The sequence below is a fragment of the Rhopilema esculentum genome, chromosome 17, assembly GCF_057945365.1.
Source record: "Rhopilema esculentum isolate cy_ngs chromosome 17, ASM5794536v1, whole genome shotgun sequence".
Classification (NCBI taxonomy): domain Eukaryota; kingdom Metazoa; phylum Cnidaria; class Scyphozoa; order Rhizostomeae; family Rhizostomatidae; genus Rhopilema; species Rhopilema esculentum.
In genome coordinates this window covers 7,378,405-7,403,066 of record NC_142831.1, presented here as the reverse complement: position 1 = coordinate 7,403,066, position 24,662 = coordinate 7,378,405, and the positions used below count along the sequence as shown (strand labels likewise).

Genomic DNA, 24,662 nt, shown 5'->3' with positions numbered 1-24,662 from the left:
ATATTCTTTGAAAAATGAAACATATCAAATAGGTTTTTCTCGAGCATTCTAAAAGGAAATATTGAGCAAATATGACAAAATATTTTGTAAACGACATGCGATCATCTCCCCTCTTCGTGCTGTCTTTAAAGAACCTTGATGCCAATGGGCCATCGCATTGGAACATTTGCAGTCATTTTTCCATAAAATAGTGACGGCTCACGGCGTTGATTTAACCTCAGGTAATAACGACGGCTCACGAATTTTAGTTATTTAGCTAAGTGTCAAGGGAAACTTCTTAAATTGTTTCCTGGCAGCACTCTTTTTGTCAACCATTCTTATAACGCCTTGTGGGATTTTTGTGACCTTTTTGGCTCGTACTTTTGTTGGGGAAAGGAGATGCAGCAAATTCACGAAAATGACATGAGTACCAACGTCTTGGGACAATGACACAAGTGTCAAAGAGGCAAAAATAGAAAAAGGAAGAAAAAGAACTTTGCGATCAAAATTCCAAACATCTCCAAGGGAGCGGTGTCAGCAAAACATTCACACTGACATTCGGAGTTTATCATGAAAGAAATGTCTTTCATATTGTAAAACATGCCTAGATTCTCTGTTGACTTATGTACTTGATTATATTGAGGTCCGATATGGAACAGCACAATATGATTTCAACTTACCTCTGATACTAGGGCCAGACCAAGGCAAACCAATCGGCTAAAAACAACAGGAAACGTACTAAATTATTCAAAATATTAAAAGAAAAGCTTCAAAACTTGAACTGTCCGTTTAACTAGAAATAAGCTCTGAGGCAAACCCCTAAATGAACGTCAAAATCAACAAAAATCAATGAAAATACATACGTCCCAAACTAATTTTCTTAAAAATTGTCAGAAATGGACGAAACGTGGTTGAGTTGCTAGGTTTACTGTTGTCAAGATATTTTCGAGCTCTCGTTGTGTTTCCCTGGTTGGCGCTGGTGAAGATGGCCGTGAAGTCAAGATTTCGCGAGAAAAAGTTGCTTAAAATACGCATGCGTCATGCCCCTTGACTTGATTAGCTCGAAAAAATCATTAAGCCTTTTGTCTCGAACAATAGGAGTGATATCTCTTCTCCCCAACAACTTTCAATTTCTTTCATTTGTTGGAAGCTTCGGCTTCCTTTGGCAGATCAAACTACAAACGTCAAACTCGTGACAAAGTATTCCTTCTTTGTTCGCCTAACCTGGGTACCAGAGCATCAGTGAAAGAGATGGATGCCGTTGTGAAGAATTCCTAAAATTCTACGACGAATGCTTTGACATAATTGTCTTGCAAACATGCCAAGATCTGAACGCTTGTTATTTTGTCTGGCTTACATATGTAGCTTTTCGCTGCATGGGAGTAACACTGTTACGCTTTCTAAAATGTTTGAGCTGCAGCGTTATTTTACATACCCAAGTAAAGAGTAGCGTTATGCTTCTTAAACATCAATATCATATTAGATGTGAGTACAAATAGTCAATTTTTCGATTGGACAATATACCAAACAAATAGGTTAGGCTTAAACCTTTGTATCAACCAAGGTTCGAGAGAGTATGAAGGTGATTAAAGTGATTAATATTGCAATTGTATTTTGGAAATTTGTCTATGTAAATTGGACACCATTGTAAACAGTACCGTAGTTGATCGATATTGTTCATTGGCCAAAGTAGAGAACAAGATCATAGAAGAAGTAAGTTTATTGGCTACCTAGGTCGACTGCTAATATCCGAAAGGGAAATAAATAAGAAAATTGACAGAAAAAAACTGCAGGAGTGCAACGATATGGACAATATGTCGATTCATGAGAAAGAAAATGCTTTATATTTGACAAAGAGAGTAATTGGTAGAGTCATAATGTTAGCAACAACATATGGTGTTAAAACATGGACCCTGTCATAAATTGGCAGTGGCACAGAGAGGCATGTTTAATATCACATGGCCGAACAAGTAGAAAAATGAAAACCAAACGGCTAGACGTTGTAGAAAACTTAGAAAAATATGTGGCGAATGGGCAAGCCGTGTAGCCAAATGGACACAAAAATTGGACAGAGAAGATACCAATTTGAATAAAGAGGACCTAAAAAGGGAAGAAAAGATGACCTGCAGAACATCGCATATGTCACTAGGATGAGATGCATGAGGTATAACGACACAGTTAAATGTTCAAGGCAAAGATGTCTTTAAAAGCACAAAATGTGATATTTTTCTGAAAAGCGCCAATGAAAGGCTGTTTTTGTTTTTTGACTTTTGCTTCATACTTCCTAAGAATTTACGACTACACCACTGGAGTAACGACTGATGTGCAAGACCTCGAAGCCTTACATACTATGCATACTCGTCCCTTTGCAATTTGCCCTTTTGTATCAATTCCCCACCAGCGAAAATTTCTTAAAAGATCCCCTGCGAGCAGTAATACTCTTAGCCTCCTTGTTTGTGTCTATGCAGTTAAGAAGCAGGTAGACTCAAAAGATTCAAAGAAGATTTGTTTGAGTTCATCTCGGTTTAGACAACCTTGCTGTCAGTGTTTCCGTCTCGTTCCTCGAAACCTGATTTACTCTCTTTAGAGGCGAAATACTCTACCCATTCAAAGCTCTATAGAAGATTCTGGTTTTTACTTGGTGCTAAAGCTATTTCAAGACGAATTAACATCGCAGAACATTTATCAAAGCCCGTTCTAGACAAGGCTTGCATGGATTTACAGGAAAGATTCTGCTGGAATTTTGCGTATTAGCTCACGTTTTTATAGATTTAGTTCTATAGATTAAAAGAATTATTTTCAGCAATGATCGATTACTTTCAGGTGACAGGGAAAAGCAAACACAGTTCCGAAATTGTTTGCTCTGCCATCCTTCATTCTACCTAATTTTCACGTTTAATAGTGAATGTGAATTTAGTTTCGATAAACATGAGAAATTATTTTATTAGCAAGAAGAAAAATTGACAAATAAAGATTATCTATTTCGGAAGACAGGCATTACCTTGAAGTGCAAAAGGAAAACTAAGCCACACTTTATAGGCTAGATGGATTGTAAAAAAAGCGAAAGTTATGAAAAAACAATCTACCTAAGCTTTCAGTTTGTGGGAAATGAGGATCAATTCATCCGGTCGAACTATAACGTTTTATAACATATAATTGATTGAGAATGTCATGCCATACAATGAAAACGTTGTGGCATACCTTTAGGGAGAGGATGGGCAAAATTGGCTATGAATTAGGAGCAAAAATTGAAAATTCTTTAGATATTGAAAAGTCGAATCAAAACACATCTAACAAGGACAAATAACATAGTGACATTTGATTTTCACCCTTATCCGTCAAAACAGTAGTCAGCATACAAAGAAATGAATATTTGGCGTAGCTCTTGCTAGATGTGTTTTGTTATATCCATTGCCAGAATTTGAACAATTTATCAAATAGGGCAGGGAGCCAGGGCTAAAAGAGTCAATTGAACACAAAAATTGTCGTTGCATTCAAAACATTTGTAACCATCTAGCTGCAGAGAAAATCTTTGAGTAGCAAATCACTTACACGCAATAGCAAATCAATGCCTGAGAAAGATGAACATGCAGACAATACCGTTTTAACTTCAATTAGTTGTGCTGTTCCAAGTAGACTTTCTTATACTAAAAGACTTTCTAACATTTTCTACAGCTAATGCCAATCTATTTTGAACATTTTGAATGCTAACCTTCCCTTACCATAAACTTCTCCATATTTCATCTGCCAGCACCTCAAAGCTGCGCATGACCAACTGATTAATCCTCATTACGGCTCTGCTTTCACTTTTGTGAGCTTTTTAATAGAATATCCGCAATGTCAAAATGTCAATGTCAAAATGTCAGTACAGAACCTTTGTTCTTTGAAGAATCATCATGACAAATTGTCATATCACGTTCTCCTTCAAATTCTGCGTCTCTCACTTGCATGGCTTAGTTGCACTTTGTCTACACAACGCACCAAACAGGTTCTACGCTACACTAAAGATGACTGAGACCTTAACAGAAGAGGAGCTGATCGAAGAAATGAAGGATTGTTACTCAATTTTCGATCGTGTTGGTGACATGAAGGTGGACTACAACAGAATTGCTGACGTCTTGCGGTCATTGGGGCTCAATCCACTAACTGCAGATGTTAACAAGTGTTTGAAAGACTCTGAGCTTGAAGGGACAAGAGTGGACTTCGAGACCTTCTATGCCATCTACAAGCAGCTCTCAAAAGTACCTGCGTCTTCAAGCTACGATGACCTGGTAGAGGGACTGGGGACGATGGACCGTGAGCAATGCGGAGTTGTAAGATATGCAGAGCTCAAATTAATATTGATGAACGTTGGAGACAAGATGACTGAAGATGAATTCGACCTTATTGTCACTCCCCATGAGGATCAATCCAAAAATGTTGTCTACAGGGACATGATCAGGAAGGTTATGTCAGCATAAGAGCGTGTTATAAATAAAACGTCTTTGCTATTGAAACTGTTTTTACACGTGTGGTAGCTTTCTTCATATTCGGTATCACAGATATTGTTCAGTAAATGCGTTGACCTTTCGAAGCAGAATGTATGCTGAAAATGACTTTACAAACTTTTAAATGATTCTTTCAACCCAAAATATATAAAAATTGTTGTAGGGAAAATAACTACTCACTAACTGCATTTTACGCCTTAGAATAGCTTGAGTGAAATCGTGATTGAAAAGTATTGAAGAAAACTTGCACCTTTTCACTTCTTGAATCTGCTACTGAAACTTTTAAGAACTATTCACATGGCATCCAAGCCTTTTTTTACTGTATATAAATGTGTTACTTTTGATACTTCTAGGGACCACATTCCAAAACAAGACCATGTAAACAAAGATATATTGATGAGCTCGTTATTTACAGCCTAGAAAACAGAAAAAATTTTCAGGTTTTTTCAAGGTTGAGATTTTGAATAGAGATCTTTGCAGCTCAAAGGGAAGATTAGTTCATACATTTTAAAAACTATTGACACAAAAGTAAGAAAAAGGAAAGAAAAGAAAGGCATTAAAGAATACAATTAAATTGGTATTTAAGAAAAAAGAGCATTCTTGAAATGACACATGGCAAAATAATAATGATTTCAAATTAATTTTGAGACAAAAATCAGATTTGTTTTTTCAGCTTCTAGAACACTTGCTTCATGGAAACATTTGTCCTTGACTTTAGGATTTGAGCCACCAAATTTGTATAAAAACTGTTGAAGCAACAAATTATTTTATGATGATAGTACTCTGCTTCAAAATATTTGCCATTTTCCCAAATACAGAGGATTAAGATAACAAATCACCAGATTACTAACAAACTGAACTGTTTTAAAGTTTTTATACAGGTTTGATCTGTCTAAGATGTTATATTAATGTCTATATCCAAAGTCTTATCATACTAGACAGATAAAGAACACACCCTAAGAGGATGAGCCATTGACGAGACAATTCAGACCAAAGATGTCCTATTTTGGTACCAAAATATTACCAGAAAAAATTGTCCCAATGAAATGTGGTCTGCAACATGATTTGCACTCAGAAAGTGATAACTGGTGAAAGTCTAAGCCATTTTGAGGTAAACAAAAGATAATAAAGGAATTAAAACTATTTCTAACGATAAGACACTTCAATACATCATCCCCTTAGCATTATTTCAATACACCAATATTTCATACTTTAATACACCAAATAATCATTTGAAATTATCTGAATCAAAACATCACTGTTTGGACAATTTTATGAATGTTATGGATGTGCTCAAGGTTGAGATGGTTCATTCTTGACGTGAATAAGATTGGCTTGGTGGAAATTTAAATTCCACAAGAAAGTGACACTCATGGCTTCTATCCTTATTACTGAGTTTCAACAAGTTATGCATACAGATATATTTAACCACAAAATAGAAATTAAGAGTAAGGTTAAAAGAAATCTGGTTTCACAAATAGGTTTAGTAGTTATTATACACCCAATGATTGCTTAGACATATTTTCCACGATATTTTAGTCTACTGGCGTCAACGAGGATAAAGCAGGCAATATAATTTGAGGCCATCTTGTTTTAACAAAAAAATTTGAGTGTAAGTTTGCAAAATGAGAAGGGCGTACCTGTCAAGTTATTGGTGTGCTTTGTCGTAAAATTTCGCGTTAGATACCATACATTTGTGAATAAAACGGCAATTAAACCATATTAAACCAAACAAAACTATGATAAAACCATATGTATTGTCATTCATACGTACGCCAACCTTGGCAGATATAAACGGGTTGGTTTTGAAACAGCTCAGCTATATTTCATTTTATAATTCCACAACATGAAATGCTAATAATATTATAATATAATATATTAGTAACATATGTTAAATAAATGGATATAAAATGGATAAATAAATTGATGTTACATTGTAACTTCAAATAAATACAAGTACAAATAACAAGGAAACAATGTAGGAAATGTATATCCAAGTATTACTGAGATGTCGCTCAGCATCCCATTTTGATGCAGCAAAAAATTGTAAGATATGAGAGCAACGTCGCTTTGTGAAATTCGTTTTGGTGCCGAATTGTGCAAGAAGCCTAATACTTAACACACGGTTTTCACTTTTACTAACCACAACATGAGTTAATATATTTTGCTCTTTTAACGAGAATGTGACGCATACCTTTGAAACTTTTCTGTTCATGTCTTCAAAAGCAAACTAGCTACATTTATCAAAGTACATTTCCCAACAAATCATATTCTATTGACTATGATCAAATCTTCCTTTTGCGTGCAAGAACCAAAGTGAAACGAATTTCCCGCCAATCTAAACCTCATTCTCATTTCGAGGCGAACGGCTAATTTAGAAATAATTACAGAAACGGTTGATTTATAAATCTTCATAGATCTTTTGACGGAATGGCAGTGATGTACTTAGTCCGGGATACGAATTTTAGAATGAAATAATAATTCGCAAGAATCTTTCGTGCTACAAAACTTGAAAATGACTTTGAAAAAAGCAAACATTTGAGTAAACTAAAGCTTTTCGTCTGACACTCTTCAGAGTTTAAAACGTCATTAAATAGATCGAAAAATAAGGATTTTTTTACGTAAGCTGAATTCATGCAAAATTTGAACATAAAAACGTAACATCTTTCATGTGTTTTTTTTACATGAGCAGTCTTTTCACAAATGTTCCTTTAATTGAGACCATCAAGATATGTGCCGGAACGAGCTTAATAGCCAAACATTCCCAAAGTATTTATTGAGCTGATGGAAACTGCGAAACGTTCAGTTGAATTCAGCTTTAACAATGAGATGTACCAACAAAAGGGTGGTGTCGCTATGGGTCCCTCTGAGACCTGCCTTGGCCAATATATTTCATAAAGAGCGTTTGTTTGACTGCGACCAAAAGCTATTTTCGGTATGTGGATGACCATACACCATTTTCAAAACAGAGGCTGAGAGCGTATGTTATAAAAGTTAAAACCATTTGAAACCACCTGAAATCATCTGCAATTCACCTGAAAATCAACTGAAACCACCTGCAAATCACTTAGAATTGTTTAGGTGAATTGGACAAAATCCATACACGAGGGCGGACCCGAATCGAACCGGATCCAAAAGAGTACGGATAGGCCTTGCGTTTACACGGGAACTGGTAGATCCGTATACTTTAGGTTTCGCTATCCGAACACTTTTGGGATCTCTTCAGAGGTGATCCCGTATGGATCCGATCTGGACGGGATCCCGTGTAAACGGGTGGATCTGGTCCAGATCGGATCCGTCTACGTTATTTGTCGAAAGTGAGACAGAATATTTTTCAATTCAAGGTAGTTTGAATATGTAATCCGTGGCTTTTTGGCGCCAGAAAACCGTACATCAAGTTGATAGACTACTGTGTTGAAGAATTATTACGAAACTTTGTTCGATATGTCGATATGTCGATATGTCGTCGTACTTTGTCCTTATATTTTCCCAATCCTGCCCATCTGCAAGCTTTGCAGTTTTGTAGTCCAATACTACTTTTAAAAGTAGCGCAGTTTTTTCTCCAGTCCACAAAAATTTACCCTTTTTAGCTTTACCACACTTTATAGGCTAGATGGATTGTAAAAAAAGCGAAAGTTATGAAAAAACAATCTACCTAAGCTTTCAGTTTGTGGGAAATGAGGATCAATTCATCCGGTCGAACTATAACGTTTTATAACATATAATTGATTGAGAATGTCATGCCATACAATGAAAACGTTGTGGCATACCTTTAGGGAGAGGATGGGCAAAATTGGCTATGAATTAGGAGCAAAAATTGAAAATTCTTTAGATATTGAAAAGTCGAATCAAAACACATCTAACAAGGACAAATAACATAGTGACATTTGATTTTCACCCTTATCCGTCAAAACAGTAGTCAGCATACAAAGAAATGAATATTTGGCGTAGCTCTTGCTAGATGTGTTTTGTTATATCCATTGCCAGAATTTGAACAATTTATCAAATAGGGCAGGGAGCCAGGGCTAAAAGAGTCAATTGAACACAAAAATTGTCGTTGCATTCAAAACATTTGTAACCATCTAGCTGCAGAGAAAATCTTTGAGTAGCAAATCACTTACACGCAATAGCAAATCAATGCCTGAGAAAGATGAACATGCAGACAATACCGTTTTAACTTCAATTAGTTGTGCTGTTCCAAGTAGACTTTCTTATACTAAAAGACTTTCTAACATTTTCTACAGCTAATGCCAATCTATTTTGAACATTTTGAATGCTAACCTTCCCTTACCATAAACTTCTCCATATTTCATCTGCCAGCACCTCAAAGCTGCGCATGACCAACTGATTAATCCTCATTACGGCTCTGCTTTCACTTTTGTGAGCTTTTTAATAGAATATCCGCAATGTCAAAATGTCAATGTCAAAATGTCAGTACAGAACCTTTGTTCTTTGAAGAATCATCATGACAAATTGTCATATCACGTTCTCCTTCAAATTCTGCGTCTCTCACTTGCATGGCTTAGTTGCACTTTGTCTACACAACGCACCAAACAGGTTCTACGCTACACTAAAGATGACTGAGACCTTAACAGAAGAGGAGCTGATCGAAGAAATGAAGGATTGTTACTCAATTTTCGATCGTGTTGGTGACATGAAGGTGGACTACAACAGAATTGCTGACGTCTTGCGGTCATTGGGGCTCAATCCACTAACTGCAGATGTTAACAAGTGTTTGAAAGACTCTGAGCTTGAAGGGACAAGAGTGGACTTCGAGACCTTCTATGCCATCTACAAGCAGCTCTCAAAAGTACCTGCGTCTTCAAGCTACGATGACCTGGTAGAGGGACTGGGGACGATGGACCGTGAGCAATGCGGAGTTGTAAGATATGCAGAGCTCAAATTAATATTGATGAACGTTGGAGACAAGATGACTGAAGATGAATTCGACCTTATTGTCACTCCCCATGAGGATCAATCCAAAAATGTTGTCTACAGGGACATGATCAGGAAGGTTATGTCAGCATAAGAGCGTGTTATAAATAAAACGTCTTTGCTATTGAAACTGTTTTTACACGTGTGGTAGCTTTCTTCATATTCGGTATCACAGATATTGTTCAGTAAATGCGTTGACCTTTCGAAGCAGAATGTATGCTGAAAATGACTTTACAAACTTTTAAATGATTCTTTCAACCCAAAATATATAAAAATTGTTGTAGGGAAAATAACTACTCACTAACTGCATTTTACGCCTTAGAATAGCTTGAGTGAAATCGTGATTGAAAAGTATTGAAGAAAACTTGCACCTTTTCACTTCTTGAATCTGCTACTGAAACTTTTAAGAACTATTCACATGGCATCCAAGCCTTTTTTTACTGTATATAAATGTGTTACTTTTGATACTTCTAGGGACCACATTCCAAAACAAGACCATGTAAACAAAGATATATTGATGAGCTCGTTATTTACAGCCTAGAAAACAGAAAAAATTTTCAGGTTTTTTCAAGGTTGAGATTTTGAATAGAGATCTTTGCAGCTCAAAGGGAAGATTAGTTCATACATTTTAAAAACTATTGACACAAAAGTAAGAAAAAGGAAAGAAAAGAAAGGCATTAAAGAATACAATTAAATTGGTATTTAAGAAAAAAGAGCATTCTTGAAATGACACATGGCAAAATAATAATGATTTCAAATTAATTTTGAGACAAAAATCAGATTTGTTTTTTCAGCTTCTAGAACACTTGCTTCATGGAAACATTTGTCCTTGACTTTAGGATTTGAGCCACCAAATTTGTATAAAAACTGTTGAAGCAACAAATTATTTTATGATGATAGTACTCTGCTTCAAAATATTTGCCATTTTCCCAAATACAGAGGATTAAGATAACAAATCACCAGATTACTAACAAACTGAACTGTTTTAAAGTTTTTATACAGGTTTGATCTGTCTAAGATGTTATATTAATGTCTATATCCAAAGTCTTATCATACTAGACAGATAAAGAACACACCCTAAGAGGATGAGCCATTGACGAGACAATTCAGACCAAAGATGTCCTATTTTGGTACCAAAATATTACCAGAAAAAATTGTCCCAATGAAATGTGGTCTGCAACATGATTTGCACTCAGAAAGTGATAACTGGTGAAAGTCTAAGCCATTTTGAGGTAAACAAAAGATAATAAAGGAATTAAAACTATTTCTAACGATAAGACACTTCAATACATCATCCCCTTAGCATTATTTCAATACACCAATATTTCATACTTTAATACACCAAATAATCATTTGAAATTATCTGAATCAAAACATCACTGTTTGGACAATTTTATGAATGTTATGGATGTGCTCAAGGTTGAGATGGTTCATTCTTGACGTGAATAAGATTGGCTTGGTGGAAATTTAAATTCCACAAGAAAGTGACACTCATGGCTTCTATCCTTATTACTGAGTTTCAACAAGTTATGCATACAGATATATTTAACCACAAAATAGAAATTAAGAGTAAGGTTAAAAGAAATCTGGTTTCACAAATAGGTTTAGTAGTTATTATACACCCAATGATTGCTTAGACATATTTTCCACGATATTTTAGTCTACTGGCGTCAACGAGGATAAAGCAGGCAATATAATTTGAGGCCATCTTGTTTTAACAAAAAAATTTGAGTGTAAGTTTGCAAAATGAGAAGGGCGTACCTGTCAAGTTATTGGTGTGCTTTGTCGTAAAATTTCGCGTTAGATACCATACATTTGTGAATAAAACGGCAATTAAACCATATTAAACCAAACAAAACTATGATAAAACCATATGTATTGTCATTCATACGTACGCCAACCTTGGCAGATATAAACGGGTTGGTTTTGAAACAGCTCAGCTATATTTCATTTTATAATTCCACAACATGAAATGCTAATAATATTATAATATAATATATTAGTAACATATGTTAAATAAATGGATATAAAATGGATAAATAAATTGATGTTACATTGTAACTTCAAATAAATACAAGTACAAATAACAAGGAAACAATGTAGGAAATGTATATCCAAGTATTACTGAGATGTCGCTCAGCATCCCATTTTGATGCAGCAAAAAATTGTAAGATATGAGAGCAACGTCGCTTTGTGAAATTCGTTTTGGTGCCGAATTGTGCAAGAAGCCTAATACTTAACACACGGTTTTCACTTTTACTAACCACAACATGAGTTAATATATTTTGCTCTTTTAACGAGAATGTGACGCATACCTTTGAAACTTTTCTGTTCATGTCTTCAAAAGCAAACTAGCTACATTTATCAAAGTACATTTCCCAACAAATCATATTCTATTGACTATGATCAAATCTTCCTTTTGCGTGCAAGAACCAAAGTGAAACGAATTTCCCGCCAATCTAAACCTCATTCTCATTTCGAGGCGAACGGCTAATTTAGAAATAATTACAGAAACGGTTGATTTATAAATCTTCATAGATCTTTTGACGGAATGGCAGTGATGTACTTAGTCCGGGATACGAATTTTAGAATGAAATAATAATTCGCAAGAATCTTTCGTGCTACAAAACTTGAAAATGACTTTGAAAAAAGCAAACATTTGAGTAAACTAAAGCTTTTCGTCTGACACTCTTCAGAGTTTAAAACGTCATTAAATAGATCGAAAAATAAGGATTTTTTTACGTAAGCTGAATTCATGCAAAATTTGAACATAAAAACGTAACATCTTTCATGTGTTTTTTTTACATGAGCAGTCTTTTCACAAATGTTCCTTTAATTGAGACCATCAAGATATGTGCCGGAACGAGCTTAATAGCCAAACATTCCCAAAGTATTTATTGAGCTGATGGAAACTGCGAAACGTTCAGTTGAATTCAGCTTTAACAATGAGATGTACCAACAAAAGGGTGGTGTCGCTATGGGTCCCTCTGAGACCTGCCTTGGCCAATATATTTCATAAAGAGCGTTTGTTTGACTGCGACCAAAAGCTATTTTCGGTATGTGGATGACCATACACCATTTTCAAAACAGAGGCTGAGAGCGTATGTTATAAAAGTTAAAACCATTTGAAACCACCTGAAATCATCTGCAATTCACCTGAAAATCAACTGAAACCACCTGCAAATCACTTAGAATTGTTTAGGTGAATTGGACAAAATCCATACACGAGGGCGGACCCGAATCGAACCGGATCCAAAAGAGTACGGATAGGCCTTGCGTTTACACGGGAACTGGTAGATCCGTATACTTTAGGTTTCGCTATCCGAACACTTTTGGGATCTCTTCAGAGGTGATCCCGTATGGATCCGATCTGGACGGGATCCCGTGTAAACGGGTGGATCTGGTCCAGATCGGATCCGTCTACGTTATTTGTCGAAAGTGAGACAGAATATTTTTCAATTCAAGGTAGTTTGAATATGTAATCCGTGGCTTTTTGGCGCCAGAAAACCGTACATCAAGTTGATAGACTACTGTGTTGAAGAATTATTACGAAACTTTGTTCGATATGTCGATATGTCGATATGTCGTCGTACTTTGTCCTTATATTTTCCCAATCCTGCCCATCTGCAAGCTTTGCAGTTTTGTAGTCCAATACTACTTTTAAAAGTAGCGCAGTTTTTTCTCCAGTCCACAAAAATTTACCCTTTTTAGCTTTACCACCCTCCATGTTCAGGTTGAACTGCGTTTTGATCACGCACGAAGTTCTGAAAACGTCATATGCGCGCCAATGTTCGAAAAGCGCATGCGCTTAACCCGTTGAATTCACCTGGATCCGTCCCCGTGTAAACGCAAATGGTTCTGGATCGGATCCCGTGTAAAAGCATTGCCATTTCAGGGATCGGATCCAAAAGTATCCGGATCTGGTCCAGGTCTTGCGTAAACGGGGTCTTATTGTAGTATAAATAAAAGCATGCAAGCTCCTTAGAATAATCATATTATGAATATTGAGCTTCTTTTGGTTACAAACCAGTGGTTACAATTTGTTCACGTTAATCAAAATGAGGCTAAAAAAGCCAAGACGAGATCACTAAAAGAGTGAAACTGTGCTAAATACAATTGGCTACTTTTCTTTCCGAATCTTCTGGTTTCAAATTGCGAGGTTGAGAGGACTGAGGCGTAATTTTAGAAAGCTGGGTCTCTTCTTTTGGAAGTTAGACAATCTAAAGAATACTCAAACCAACAAATGTCCTGGTGTCCTAGCAAAGCCTGCACACGTCAGAAAGCGGAAGCGAGGTTAAACAATTGCAGTAAGGGGGTGGGAGCTACCTCTGTTTTGATTGGGGGCTTATCCATGGTCGTCATGTATAATCAATCAACATTTGTATTCATGTATATTCATTTCCTGCCTGATTGGTATATGGTTATTAGAGTTACGATTTTCGAAGTGGTGTCTACTAGTTTTATAAAGTTTCCCAGTTAAGGTTCAGTTCCTTCTATTTATTTTTTCATATCAAGACCATCAACTTTTTATGACTAATCCAGGTCTGCATCCTTTTCTGCAGAGCGAACTAAACTTTTATTCGGCAAATGCAGAAGGAAATTTAGTCCACCTATTAAAGCAATATAATTGGTTGCTTGAGAAAGGCAGTTCAAAGAAAGAATGGAGTAATGTTTTGTGTTATAACAAAAAGCCATTCACTATTGAAACCATTGTATGGGAACAATTCGAATAATTGCTGCACAATTAAGGTGTGATAACAGAAATCAGGAATTTCAGCTAACTGTTAAGAGATTTGCAGGTGGGTTCAGCTGATTTTCAGGTGGTTTCAGGTGATTTCAGATGATTTCAGGCGATTTTAACTTTTATAACATACGGGCTGAGTATGATATTTTTCAAAAACGCCTTAATGCCCTTCGCCCAGCCCTACAGTTTACATTTGAGAAGAAAAAAAATAACTCCTTGCCATTTCTCTGACACTCTAAACTCTGAAGAGTGTCAGACGAAGAGCTTTATTTCACTCGAATAGTTGCCTTTTTCAAAACCAATTTCACAATAAATAAATACAATATTTCCAGAGTCATTAGTCCAACAAATTAAATATCGATCGCACAGAAATGGTTAAAACTGATAAAACATGTTAAGAAATCGCAGCCAGAGTATAATGATAAATCACTGACATTTCAATTTCATCCCAAAAAATCATCTACAACCTTGAATAATTAAACCAAGCAAGAAGTTAGAAAAACAATCGCACGGTTAATAATGTCTACGCTTTCAATTATAAGAGTTTGGCCATTGAGATTTATGCCCCTGCAACAAATTTACCAATATGCCTCCATACTGCCAACGACACTCAAAATTTAATAAGAATGAAATTACATTACATCTTCATTGTGTTTAACCAGAAACAATAAAAGAAGAGCACTTGCTATTGACTCTCGTTTAACTCACTTACAAGTATTTGGAGAACAACAGTTATCACTCTAGGTGCTACCCGGTCGAGACCCGGGGAAGAAAACATGTCTTATAATAAATATTTAACCTTCTCTCCCTCCCTCAAGTTAATTCAAACTGCAATTACATTGACCAATTTCTTGCCGGCACGAAGGTAAGACGAGGGCTGTTCTTTTGGCTTCTTTTCAACTAAGCTTTTGTCAACAATCTTCCTGCAAGGCCCTTGTAGGGGGTTTTTCTTTGGTCTCTTATAGCCTATCCTCACAAGATCCTGTAGCCACGCCTCAGTCAAGTGAATGTCAGCCGGTCCCCAAAACCCCATGTGGGCAAATTGGATGGACAGGTCCAAAATGTTGTCAAAAAGATCTTCAAACCTCGGTTTCCATTTTAAAAGAAAGTCGACCATCCTACCAGAATCGTAATAAAGCAGTTTCTCGTCTTTGAAGTCTTTGAGGTAGTTATGAGCACTTCTATATTGATACGCACTTGGAGGAAAAAAACTAAGATGGCCGCCAATTTCCCAAAACAGCCTTTGCATGAAATAACTACGCCATATATCAGTGATACGCATGTTTACTGTCGAAGGAAACTGCAATGACCAAAAAGAATCATACACATACAAGGTATTTTGCGCATTGTAGGGACAGAAACTCCCCTTTGGCAGCAGAATAACATCTTGCTCTCGATCAAACTTGACATCAAGACGGACACCTTTATCCTTTCTTGTTAGTCGATAAATTGCGTCAATATCTGGGTCACCATCTACAACTCCCTGTTGTACAAGCGGCTGCGCCCCTTCGCATTTCATCGCATGATATTCTGGGGGCTCTGCAATCATATCTAAAGGATAGCCCCTTGGCCAAATGGTGCTTTGACCTAAAAACTCGTAGGCATTGACAACAGATCGATTGGTGCTGTAAACAAGATAGGAATCTTTAAATTTCTCATGAAAGTGTAGCTTGCCATCAGATGGATGGTTGTCGTCATCTGTTTCATAAATGAACTTGGCACCATGGTGTATTGCGTACAAATGTCCAATTGATTTCCTGGCATAGTTTCCGTAAGGCATCAGATTGGCAAAATTGTACCCGAGTTCCTCTTGTTCCTTAATCCCCAAGTAAATTGCGTTGTCAACTCTAGATAAAGCGAAGAGCATATCATGAAAAGAATAGTCCGTCTCAGCAGATTGAATTTAAAAAAAAATACTTCGAGGGGCATGCTAAACCAAATGTGTCCCAAAAATGAAAATGTGCCCTATAAAACGACAATGTGCCCGTGAAAATAAGGGGCTGATGATGCTGTCTGTTGTTCATCTTCTGAACGAAAGTCTGAGCAAACCAACCTGATTTGACACATCAATCACATTCATCAATCTTATTTGACAGTATCATACACAGATTTGATGGCGGAGATTTCCGAAAATGACTTTAAAAGAAATATTTTAAGAAAGCAGCCTCTCGAATTCTTTCACGAAACTAGTGTTTCGTGTTATGGTCATGCAGTGATCGTAGATTTCTGCCTCCAGTCGTATTGCCCTGGTATTATAAAAAAGAGCTTAGAATAAGCGTAGTTTTTACTTTTCTTGCAAGACTTAAATGGATTGCATAAAAAATAAGAGGACGCATGCAATTATCCCATTCCCAATCCAACCTACTTTGAAAGTGGCACTTCTCGACCAAAAGTAACATTGAATTCTATAACATATAATAATATTGTAGCTACATTTGTCTGTCATTATTCGATGAAATAAACAAGCACCCTTGGAATGGTAGCAATGGTGCAAAAATTAATTCAAGGGCGTTGTCTTAAAAAATAATCCAGGATCAAGGAATTTACAGGGAAAAAGCATTATATAATAAGAAAAGAAGTTCAAAATACTCATTTCCAGCAACTGAAAATTCAGAGATGACCAATGCTAAAGAATGCCATAAGGAAGACGAGGCCCATTTTAATTTTTATCGCAATTCGCCTTTTGCAAGCCATTTCTTAGTTGCAAACTGCAGACACGAGCGGATTCAATGCATACTTCTTTCGATCATTTTCGATGCGAACTCGATTGGACAGTATACCTTTGTTAGTTTAACCAATGAGATCGTAAAACTGATGCGACTTTGGCAACTTGAATACAACAGCCTAGGTTGTTGTGAAAACTGAACGGGTTGGCGTTCACAATGGAACGATGCTAGGCTTTTTCAAGTAGCTCATTTGTCTTTGGTTTTTCGTAGGTTTATTTGAAATTACCCCCTTTTATCAAGCACAAGAAACTTTCGCTTTAAAAAAATATCCGCTATATCCGCATTATTTCTACTTTTGGTACAATTTTTTAATCCGAACTGTTGATATCCCACTCGACTCTTGTCACCTGCCAATTTAAAGGACAAGTGACACGCTTTTGGCGCCAAATTTTTTTCATCTTTTAACTTAAAGTAAAATGCAGTATGAGAGTGTTGTTGAAATATTTTTCCTTTCTGATTTCATTTTCCTACTTAAAAACCCTTTTCAAATTATGGCGGGAAATGAATCACGTGACACCGTGACGTAGATTGTGATAATTTGTTATTGCTGCTACTGGTATACAGTGCAATATTAACGTTTACAACACACTTGTAAACGAATTCAGTTTGTCTGGACCTGTCGCGTTGTGTTTCGTAAACTCTCTATTAATGACAGGAAAATTCCAAGTTATCACAATGTACGTCATAGGGTCACGTGATAAAAAGCAAAATCGCGCCCCCTGCGCCCCCTGATTAGAATTTTTTGTTCTAAACCAGGAAAAACTTACTTCTAAATGATGATCTATTAGTAAATGAAAAGAAAAGATAGGGTGAAAAGTGTGTCACTTGTCCTTTAAGTTGAATTTTTGCCTATATTTATTTTATTCACCAATTAATTGAATTTAATAATACAATAACAACACAATCGAACAAACAGAGAAGTCAGTAAACAGATTGTGGTTTTTCCTTTGATTCTAATGTCGCCACGGTTTTTCCCTATTCAAACGATGGTTTCTGATTGGCTGCCCTTCATCTACAACTTTCTTTCACATGCAAAAGTGATGTATGAAAACTTCAAACAAAAGATTGAATGCGATTTGTGTATTGCAAAAGATATAGAAATTGGCCTTAACTCACTCATGTTTGTTTGTGAAGTAATCATGCAAGTTTAACCGAAAACTGAACAACTAAAACAGAAACATACTTCCATCCTTCTGGAGTCTTCTTGTCCCCGACAACAAGCAACCTCCAACCTTCAATTTTAGCTAATTTCTTCACGTCTTCGGTTGGTTCACTTATTGTTGTAACAACTAGCCACTTATCATGCATGTCTTTCTTGTCCACAGTTGGCAGTGGGTGTGAGCTTTTGAATTCATCCCAAGGTATTGGGGCCTTGAGCAATTTTTCTTCCCTCACACTTTTCCAGTTTAGCCTACTGGACTTTACCTTCATCTTAAGAGTTAAGAAACAAAATAAATATTTTGTCATGTTACATCAAATAGCAAAGTGAAACAGGATTCATTAAATATACTGAGAGAAAACACCTTGCGCAGGTCATGTCACCCCTCAAATTGCCATTAAAAAGTAATGTGAAGGAACTTCTTCTGGCTCAGTTATTGACATTAATGGAGGGGCTTTGCAAACTTGTAAAAAAGGCAAATTTGGTAGGGTCAATAGTATGGTTGCCAAATTCTTCTTTCTTGGTATAATTTACAGCCAGATTTCTCTACCATCCCATTGAAGATCATAAACACCTTATTCTATTTAATTCTTTCTTGTCCAAGCAACTCCACAAAAAGGTGCACCATCTCCATATTCTAACTTTGCAAAACAGGCTGTTTTCACAATTAACCATCTCTTTGTAACATATTGTCGTGTTATGTGATGCTGTTTTGAAAGAGTAATGCCAAACAGAATAAAAGTGAAGCTTACCTCTGCACTGTACTTTTCAAATTGATGCAGAAGACTGTCATATCTATATTCCCATACGGCACGTTGATGTAAGAGAGCTGCTAATCCAGCACTGTACCTGAACCACAAATATACCAAAGCCAGTCCAAGAAATATTACAATTGTTAGTAAACTTGTTTTTGAAGTAAGATTCTGCATGATGGTTTTGGACAACCTTCTGTTAGACACTGCAAAATAGAATTAAGAGTTTAAGGACAGCAGATTCTACTTGAATATTAATCAAGTTCCTTAGCAAACAAGAAAGCTTGAGACTGAGTAAAAATTCAGAACAAGTCATAAAGCAAATAGAGAAATACATGTGTCTTTGATTCAGCAGTTTTTTCTCAATTGATGTAGTAGCAGGATTAAGTGGTTTTATAAACATTACAGATAGTTTTAGCATGTTTGATTTTTTTGTTAACATAGTTAATCTTTACCTTGAGCAATCACTTGCAAAATAAAGCACAATGCAAGAGCCCTGGCCCTGTTCTGTGAGCTATCTTAGGAAAAAGGCCTGCTAATGACTGCCAAATGAAATGATATTAAATTGAAGACTTTCCAAAGTTATTCCAATCTAATATTTTCTGAAATTATTAATCAAGAAAACCATTTAGACACGGTATTTATTCATTATTGGATGGAAATTTGTTGAATGGTTTCCTTTGCCTGGAGAAATTGCTTACACAGGTCCCATTTAAGCACTTGGACGCAGGCTATTTCTTGCAAAAAGGCCTGTCTCAGGGATTTTTGTTCTGAGTTTTGCTGCTTGTTCAGGGACAGTATTAGAGAACATTGTTGGGGGTGCAGATTCCTGGATTTGCTGCCAAAGACGATACTTTTGAGGTGTGATAAACTCTCAAGCCAATTGAGAATACGGACAATTTGTAGGCAGGAATTGTAATTCTATTTTACACTAGGCCCGTTGTGCATATATGCTTATATTAGTTCATGTTTCTCTTTAGCTAGGATATATTAGTTTGTCGTACTTTAGATTTTCATGTTTTTCAGGAGGGAAGATATATTGCATACCTTTTTCAGATACAGTTGCCCATGTATCCTTATATATTTTACACCTCAAACTAGTTTACTAACAAACTCATGTAGTTATAAAACAACAGTTCATTAACATACTCATGTTATATCATATTATATATTAGGGATGTACCGGATATCCGGTAGGCCGGATAGTCCGGCGCCGGATCGCTGATTTCTTTAAAATCCGGTTCCGGCCAGTTGCCGGATTTTCCAGAATTTTAATCATAACTAAGAAAATTTGGAAAACGAAGTCAGACTCTCTTCATAGAGTGATTAAAAATGGATTTTCCAGAACTAAACAAGATCGACGATAAAACAAGCACCTTGAAAATAGATTTGAAATGAAAGTGCTCGTCATCACGAAATGGAAAGACTAGATGATATAATTCACAAATTTGGTCCAGGGCTGCCAGATTGGCATTTTCGGCCAAAACAGGATATTTAGATTCAGATTGCCTGGAAAAATTGTTTTTTTCTTACTTCTTAAATTTGACCTTGTTGGCCTTTTCAGCAGAACGTCTAAAATTAGTGAGTAATTACTACATTCATGGAATAATTAGTAGTTAACTACAAAGTGTTAACCAAATTTCAAATTTCATAACCTAACCCAAATATTATCTTGATATTAGCAAAGGGTTTTGAAAAAAAGTAAGATTCTTATCTAAGTTAAGAAATTATCTAACAGTCACAAGCATAGAAATATAACCAGTGCCTGCACGATGGATTCTTGAGAAAGTATTTGATTTGGCCTTTTTGTGAGCATTTTGGCTTAAATTGCTCACCAGTCTAGCCTTCGTTTGTAAATTCAATCTGGCAACCCTGAATTGGTCTCTTTGATCTTCTCGCTATGCATTTTTCGCAAAGTGGTTCAAAACTTTTTATTACTGAAAAATCATAAATGGCCAGATTATCCGGTAAAATCGGGCCGGATATTCTACGAAGAAATCCGGTAAATCCGGTTCCGGCCGGATTCTGAAAATCCTGATCCGGTACACCCCTATTATATATATCATGTTTTATAATGTAATGAGAAGTAGAAAGTTAGAAGTGAAATGCTTGTGAAAGGCCACTGCTGTTGGACTTGTAAAAGATAACATTCATATGATTTGTATTTGCGAGAAGCAAATCTTGAGTTTTATTCAGTATCTACTGGTCACAAACCATTCTTACCAAATAAAATAAAACCTCTCAGACTGGTAAAAGGGGTGGGATCAGCTGACAGTAGTAAATGTAGGAAACGTAAGAAAGGTGCTGGAAACAAACCCAAACCCAAACTTTTCAAGACTCAGCTCAGACAAGCTTATGACGATACCTCTATGCCATTGGGGCATATCAAGGTCAATACCATAAAACATAATTTTAAGAGTCTCTACATGGTGAGACCGTTTTTAAGATGGAAGGAAAAATACAACTGTTCATAAAGAGGATGAATATTTCAATCTCAGAATGATGTTCATCATATTCAAACAAAACATAGATGAACCTGTGTATTATTATCAATATTATCTTCAAAGCTTAAAACATTGGAGCAATTGACTATATATTTAGATTCTAGAGAATTTTTTGTTACTTTCAAGAAGATCTGAAATCATATCTTTTCTCAACCAAGTACCAAATAGGATAACTCTTCACAAATACTGAATGATTTCTTAATTTTAACGAGATCTGTTTTACTTTAGGGGGTGCTCTCTCCTTGATTAGTCTACCTATTGAGAGGTTTCTTCCTAAAGAAATTCCTTTATATACAGAAATCCTCTAAATTCAGTTGTAACTGGTGACCCTGGTAAATTATATGTACTTTAGAAGGGCTTTTTGCATTCAGCTTAATTTCAAAATCAAAAGCTGAACTGAACTGTTATTTCCAACTAACACAATTGTCTGTGCTCGTGGCAAGAACTGTGGAACTTTTCTGATTTTTGATATAATGGCATGACAATATGTCTATGAAAGTGTGTTCAACAAGTGTTGGTGTTTGGTCTGAAGAAAGTCACTCTGCACGCTCACTGTAAGCTTAACATTCGACCATAAAAGGAATTTTCATTTCTCCTGTGCCAGACTTAAACATGTTGCAATTTCAATTTGATACTTCTAGTTTTGGTGTCTACCAGTCCATTCCGGGTTTGTGGTCACAACATCAAATCTTAGCATTTAGGTAGTGCTATTACCTAGAGTTAAGACGAGTTTATATGTTCATTGTTTAAAGTTACTTATTAACTGTGGCCTCAAGGATTAACTTAATTAGCATAACTTATAACATTTTAGAACCATTATATCTTCCTCTTTTATTCAGTGATAACTTCCATTTCTTTTTTAAATTGCAATAATTCAAACCTGTTGCATATTTCTCATGAGCTCATGCTTAAGTTCAAACAGTAATTTTATCGACCATTGCAAATAATTTACTAAGAAAAGAAATATCCCCCCTTTTTACATCTTTCTACATCAACCTCAAACACTAAAAGGTAATATTACGAACCAACTAAACTTTTCATTGAACCTAACTGGATCTCGCAAACTTTCTTCCTGAAAGCGTAGGCCAAAATGCTTCGCCAGTGACGACTCAAAATCCGTGAAATTGATTGATGTATTGGGCCTTGTAGTTTGCAATAAAGTATTATTAAATGCGTAAAAGACTGATGCAGCAATGTAAACATGAAATGTGGAAATACTCACCATTTAATGAGTTCATATGACCAAAGTACCATCTCATTTGCTACCTTAGCAATGGTGGTATCAACAATGACAATAGACGCGTGGCATTCAATGCTCCTTCGCAATAACACTGTGCCTGGGTGTGCCGGGGTGAAATAAGAGATGAAATCTGAGTATTCGTTTAATCTAATTTATTTTGAAAATTCATTTTCTAACATTGGATTCTCGTCGCCGTTTTGCCCTTGGCACCCAACAGAATGTTTCTATTGACGCCATAGGGGAAATTTTCATTGCCATATAGTAAAAGCTGAGTTAGAGCCTTATTTGACAGGTTTGTAGGTCCAAGAGGTCGTAATATGTCAAAGACTCCAGCAAGAAGATCTTGTCGTTGAGCAGCGAAAGAAGGGCAAAGCAACAAGAAATGTTCCGCATCCTCAAAGCCATCATTCGAAGGGCACATTAGGTTCAAAGTATCTCTAAAATTGTGTTTGACTTTGTGAGAGTTTAACTTGCTTAGATCATCTCTAAGTTGAGTAAGAAGGGATAAACCTATGGGGTCATGAATTCTGAAGACAGACTTTGCAGGGGGGCGGATAATTAACCAATTTTTTTCACTGAAAATAGTGACAGATGGTGCAAGTCTAGGATCTGCTTCAATATTGTTCCATCCAGATAAACAGTGAGGATAAAGACTAGATTTTAATTTTTATGTTCTCGCCATTATTTGCCCTACGTTGCCCTAACTGCGAATAGAGTTATGTGACTGATGAAGCTGAGGGATTGGATCCGTCATATAACTAGGGGAGAAACTATTTACAATCTTCTAAAACAAAGTAAGATGTCTGCTTCACCTATGGGAACTTACTGATTCCCAGTCAAGCTCCGTATATAAAATTTTTGTCGCAAAGTTCCCCTCCATGTGCCAGTAATATCTAGAGCAGCAGAATACTACACAGGCACTATCCTTTCTATAAGACTTGGTAAAAACGTATTCTGACTGAGTTGGCCCATTGTTTTATCAACTCCAGGTCATGATTCAAGTCATTGGCAGCTGTAGTAGAGTCTTGAACTACCGTAAAGAGTGATGTATCGTCTGCAAAAAAGCTTGACATTGCACTTCAAATTTGCAGTAAGATCGTTTATAAAATAAGGAAAAACAGAGGACCCAGAATTGAGCCCTGTGATACACCTGCCGAAATATCTCCCGAATTCGAGCTCTGTCCATTCAAAAAAGTTCGCCGTTTTCGATCTTTAAGGAAGCTTTAGATAAGAGATAGAAGTTGTCCTGAAACACCATATCGTTTTAGTTTGTAAATTAGACCTTCATGCCATACCTATAAAATGCTTTGGAAATATCAAGATACACGGAGAGAACGTTGAGAGGGGGCTTACAGTCAAATGCTTTAAAGATTGTATGTGTTATTGAGATTAACTGGTTGACTGTTGAGTCACCGGGACGAAAACCTGATTTATTTGGATTCAGTAACCCATGAGAATCAAAGTGTGAGTGCAGATAGTCATACACGAGTTTTTCAAGAATTTTCCCAAAAATTGGGAGAAGAAAAATCGGGCGATTGTTTCCATTCACTTTTTTCTCATTTTTCTTGTGGATTGGTATTACATTTGCATATTTCCATATTTCAGGGAATACAGCCCCCTTCAGACAGTTTGTAAATATTATCTAAAGGGGAGTAATTAATGCAGCATCGCTTAACTTTGTCATTCTTACAGATATTTCATCCGAACCATGTGATTTATTAGGGTTTAATGACCTTATATTTTTTTATGTTCAATATTTTTTCATCAGAAATAGAAAAGTCATTTATAAGAGCAATAAGCACTGGTATGTCATGTGGAAATCCACTACCTATGTGAATGGTCGTGCACTGCAGTATAAAATAATCATTAAACAGCTGTGCCTTTTCCTTAATATTCATTACAAATAGTCCATTTTCTAGAAGAGGTGATCAGAATTGGAACTGAACTGGAACTAATCAGAACTGAACTGGAACTGAATTGAACTGAACCTAACTATACTGCACTGAACTGAACAAAACAGAACAGAATTGGAACTGAATTGAACTGAGCTGAATTGAACTGAACCAAAACAGAACTGGAACTGAGTAAAGAAATATTTCCAGTATTCATCTGATGTGCATGAGAAGATTGCAAGAT

The 24,662-nt window shown here is 36.2% G+C and overlaps 2 protein-coding genes and 2 pseudogenes across 5 annotated transcripts in view; 2 read left to right on the top strand and 2 right to left on the bottom strand.

Annotated features, from left to right (window-relative positions):
• The window catches only part of LOC135688358 (uncharacterized), a 36,587-nt gene extending 32,813 nt beyond the window's left edge, over window positions 1-3,774 (bottom strand). For 3 of the 4 annotated variants that reach the window (XM_065205292.2, XM_065205373.2, XM_065205219.2), the window contains exons 1-2: window positions 3,702-3,774; window positions 660-696 (exon numbers count right to left, since the gene is read on the bottom strand). In XM_065205292.2, the coding sequence (XP_065061364.2) occupies window positions 660-696; window positions 3,702-3,769 (105 nt within the window). In that variant the 5' untranslated portion in view covers window positions 3,770-3,774. Of the gene's footprint in view, window positions 1-659; window positions 697-3,691 lie in introns of all 4 variants that reach the window. The other variant, XM_065205457.2, reaches the window with a different exon arrangement.
• A 77-nt stretch (window positions 3,775-3,851) lies between these two features.
• Window positions 3,852-4,715, top strand: LOC148958176 (myosin light chain 3, skeletal muscle isoform pseudogene; annotated as a pseudogene).
• Window positions 4,716-8,906: 4,191 nt separating this feature from the next.
• LOC135688604 (myosin light chain 3, skeletal muscle isoform pseudogene) lies at window positions 8,907-9,771 on the top strand (annotated as a pseudogene).
• A 4,768-nt stretch (window positions 9,772-14,539) lies between these two features.
• LOC135687861 (uncharacterized) lies at window positions 14,540-22,624 on the bottom strand. Its single transcript, XM_065204536.2, has 4 exons — window positions 22,509-22,624; window positions 18,783-18,988; window positions 18,055-18,302; window positions 14,540-15,992 (listed from the first exon to the last, which is right to left on the bottom strand). Exons 1-4 carry the CDS (start codon window positions 22,543-22,545, stop codon window positions 14,969-14,971), a joined length of 1,515 nt encoding a protein of 504 aa, XP_065060608.2. The 5' UTR covers window positions 22,546-22,624; the 3' UTR covers window positions 14,540-14,968.
• Between the last annotated feature and the right edge of the window lie 2,038 nt (window positions 22,625-24,662).